A 3,580-nucleotide genomic window follows, 5' to 3' on the forward strand; every position below is an offset into this window, starting at 1 on the left:
CTGAAGCCGGGGAAATGCACCTGGGATGGCTCTTGAAAGAAAATGTTTTCAGTTTGCGACAATTCGAAAATTCCACAGACAGGGAGCGCTCTTGAACCCCCTCACAGTCCCTGAAAGCACAACTAGTCGATCATAAGTGGCTCAACAGCTAGATCTATAGATAAACTCATCTTTCAAAAAAGAGAGAGAAAATTGCTGCTCTGCACTGTGCCGACATGCCTGCCACAACTGGACTCACCGTAATTCCTCAAAGACCAGAAGTCAATTAAAGGTAGGCCTCTGATAGTGGCATGGGGGCGTGGTCAACACGGACAACTACAGGCCGGCTTCAAATTGTGGGAAAAAATTGTGTGGATAATCTCCTAAATCCCTTTCATATAATGTGCATTCAAGTGTATCATAATGTACATTTCTACCAATATAAACCAATATATTCATGATTTTTTTCCACACTTTGTTTTTCTGGATAACGGTAGGCTTCTACCTTTTAGTCAGTGTGTTGCTCAGCAACGTGTAGTGTGTAGTAACTTTCAGGTGCCAAAAGATGGCAGTAGCTACGTTGGATGTAACACGGGCATAGACCGTTAGTCTATGAACACGGGTCTCATTTAGTGACAGCAGAGAATAATGGACTTTTCAACAACAAAACGAAAAGGGTTTAAAGTATGCGGAGGAAAACTCGGGTGAAAAAGCTGCAAGACATTCGAAATTGACCCCAGGAGAATTCGAGACTGGAAGAAACAGAAGGATGAGCCAATGAGTTAGAACTAGCTAGCTGGAGGTGAGAGGAAACAAGTTATCCTGGAGCTAGAAACAAAGCGAGCTAGCTACCGTCTGGAACGTTAATCAGATACTGGTCACTTATTGTAATCTACCAGCAGTACTGTGGTACCTGTATTTGTCAAACTGACACAGTGGTGGTGTTTGATTATTTCTGACCCAAATTGTTTTGTTGCCCTTCTGGCTGTTGATATGGGGATATTTTTGCAAATTTGTTTCTTAAAAAAATGTAATTATCTCTGTCCACTGGAACACCACAGCTTTTCATTTAAAACAATTATACTTATCAAACAGATGGAATTAGAAAGAAAGGCCTGCCTCTAATAGAAGCCTGCTTCAAATAAAAGCCGGGTGCCTTTTGCGGTTCAGGTAAATAAGGGTCCCAGCTTTTATTTGAGGAATGAGACAGTAATATACAGTATAATGGAAAATGCAGCAGTTGTGTGAAATGCTATTAGTGTTTTATCTATTTAGGCTAATAAATGTCACCAAAAATGGTTATAAAATTTCTGTCATTATATATATCATTATAAAAGGTTTCTAGTGTCAATGTATGGGCCGTGCAGTGGCTGCTTGTGATTTTTCTTCAATCATGTGTTTTGGTGCCTTGTGTGCTTGGGGGCTCCTTTAAATAAAGTAGTACAATTGAACATGATCGAACATGGAATGTTGCTGCATCTGAGCGGCCAAAGCGTCAAAAGCTTCAACGTACTTTTTGACAAGCATCCTTGACAGGGCGGCTACGGTGTGTACGTACAGTAAACACTAAACCAAAGAGGCTTTTTCATTGCAGGTAAAAAGTCATGGCTTAGAGATGCACTCCGAATATATGGAAGGAAAGTCTGAATATATTGAATGAACGTCTCAATATATGAAATCAAACTTTAATTTAATTTTAAATTAAAAACATTTCTTCATTGGTAAAATGGTTCTGAGTACGGTTACCAGTACTTTTTTAGCCTGTATTTGCATTTGCCAGGGTTTTAATGATCTCTTAATAAGTTTGATATAAGTTTTATTCTGTATATTCAATGTATTCATTATAGTCCGACTTATGTTCCTTATATATAAGTTTTATTCCATATATTAAGACTTTAATTCCTTATATTCAGAATTTCATTCAATATATTCAAGTTTTTTTTATTGCATACTGTTTATTCATGTTTCTACCCCATACATGATTAAACCATGATCACCGCCAATCAATTCTAAACATGCGCCCCTTTAAGACTATTCAACATGGTTAGACAGCTTTTCTTTATTATGACTATGTGCATTTTGAGCTGTAACATGTTTTTCTTGTATATGAAGTTATATATTGTTCACATTGTTGACCTATGGTGCCATTATGTGATATGATACTTGATTGATTCAATAGGATGGTCTATCTTCTTGTCTGTACAATAGCCTGATAAAGGTCTCTGTACTGTTATTAATAAATAGGCTACCTGTCACTGCAAGTTGAGAGAAATCAACAGGGGACCATCAGGTTATGCTTTATTTATGGATCCTCCATCCATGCCAGCTCTGCCTCCCTCTGTTTCTGCTCTCTTTAGCTTTTTCAGTCCTCCACCTCTTCAAAAATTAAACGAGTCTCTTTGTCTGACACAGCCCTCATGCCTTCAGTTGCCTCCATGCCTTCATGGTCTGTTAGCAGACAGTCACACTTAAACAGGGAAACAGTAGAAACAAAAAAGCCATAAAGTAGGCTACATATTGGCCATACTGTAACTCATGGCAATATTTTGCCTGATAACTTCTAGATTATTCTAGACGCAGGCAGGATCCTACAGCATGGTGTTCTTGTTGAAAGACACATGCTTGTGCATTAAACAATAGAAATGGTTATTCCTTACTGCAGGTTGATTTATTTTTACATATTTTGTGGCATGATATAATAACCCTGTTCGGACACACATAGTTTGCTTTAATTTCCGTGTGTTATAAACGTATGAGCGCATTGACATATAATTAGTGGTTATTAAATTGGAATGTAGCTATAGCCTAGTTTTAATTGCGGTCAAAGGCACAGGAGATATAGGCTATGCTAGCATATATGGAGATTATTTGGCTGCGTGCCCTGAATAGGTGAAGACCTGAACTGTATAATCATAAAATCTCTACGTGGAGAGAAACATTGGAGTTATAAAAAGCTGGGTCACGACAGCGACTCACGCATTGCCAACGTAGATCCTGGGGTAAACCTCGTGGAAGTGTTCGGTCGGCCAGCTGTAGAAGCCGCTGTCGTCCGTCAACAAATCGTTGAGCTGCTGAACGGTCACCTCGAAGCTCGACATGTTGGGTCGGTCCGGAGCCGCGGTCCTCACCTGTTGGTTGGGTTTGTTCTTCATTCCCGAAGACTGAAGTACCGTTAACTCCCACAGCAGGCACACAAACACACACACGTACACACAGGTGGATCTAGGCGGTAAATGTGGCGGTAAATGTGGTAGACAGATGTCGGTTGGCCGGTGCTGATGGAGAGAAGGCTGCTCCGCTCTCCGAGCGCCTCCAGCGCGGCTCAACACCAGGAGCTAGTAGACTCACAAGCAGGGCCGGTCTGGGCTTTTGCAGGGCCCTGAGTCAGGGGTTCCCAACCAAGGGGGCTTTGAAATATTGGATAGAATAGAACAACATAATGTAATTCTGCTAAATAAAACATCACATTCATTATTAATTTCATCTGTTCATCTGTATCCAATTACATGACACTTTTTCTATAGGCTCAGTCTGCCACTTTTATAAACAAAAACAATTCCAGTGCTGGTTAGGGGTGGGCGGATCGATCTAAATATTGATA

The 3,580-nt window shown here is 40.2% G+C and overlaps 1 protein-coding gene across 1 annotated transcript in view; it reads right to left on the reverse strand.

Annotated features, from left to right (window-relative positions):
• Window positions 1-3,313, reverse strand: part of LOC116702641 (dual specificity protein phosphatase 3) — a 22,973-nt gene extending 19,660 nt beyond the window's left edge. The window contains exon 1 of the mRNA XM_032536963.1: window positions 2,956-3,313. Coding sequence (XP_032392854.1) covers window positions 2,956-3,131 — 176 coding nt within the window. The 5' untranslated portion in view covers window positions 3,132-3,313. The remainder of the gene's footprint in view (window positions 1-2,955) is intronic.
• Between the last annotated feature and the right edge of the window lie 267 nt (window positions 3,314-3,580).

This window comes from Etheostoma spectabile, chromosome 15 (assembly GCF_008692095.1).
Source record: "Etheostoma spectabile isolate EspeVRDwgs_2016 chromosome 15, UIUC_Espe_1.0, whole genome shotgun sequence".
Lineage (NCBI taxonomy): Eukaryota > Metazoa > Chordata > Actinopteri > Perciformes > Percidae > Etheostoma > Etheostoma spectabile.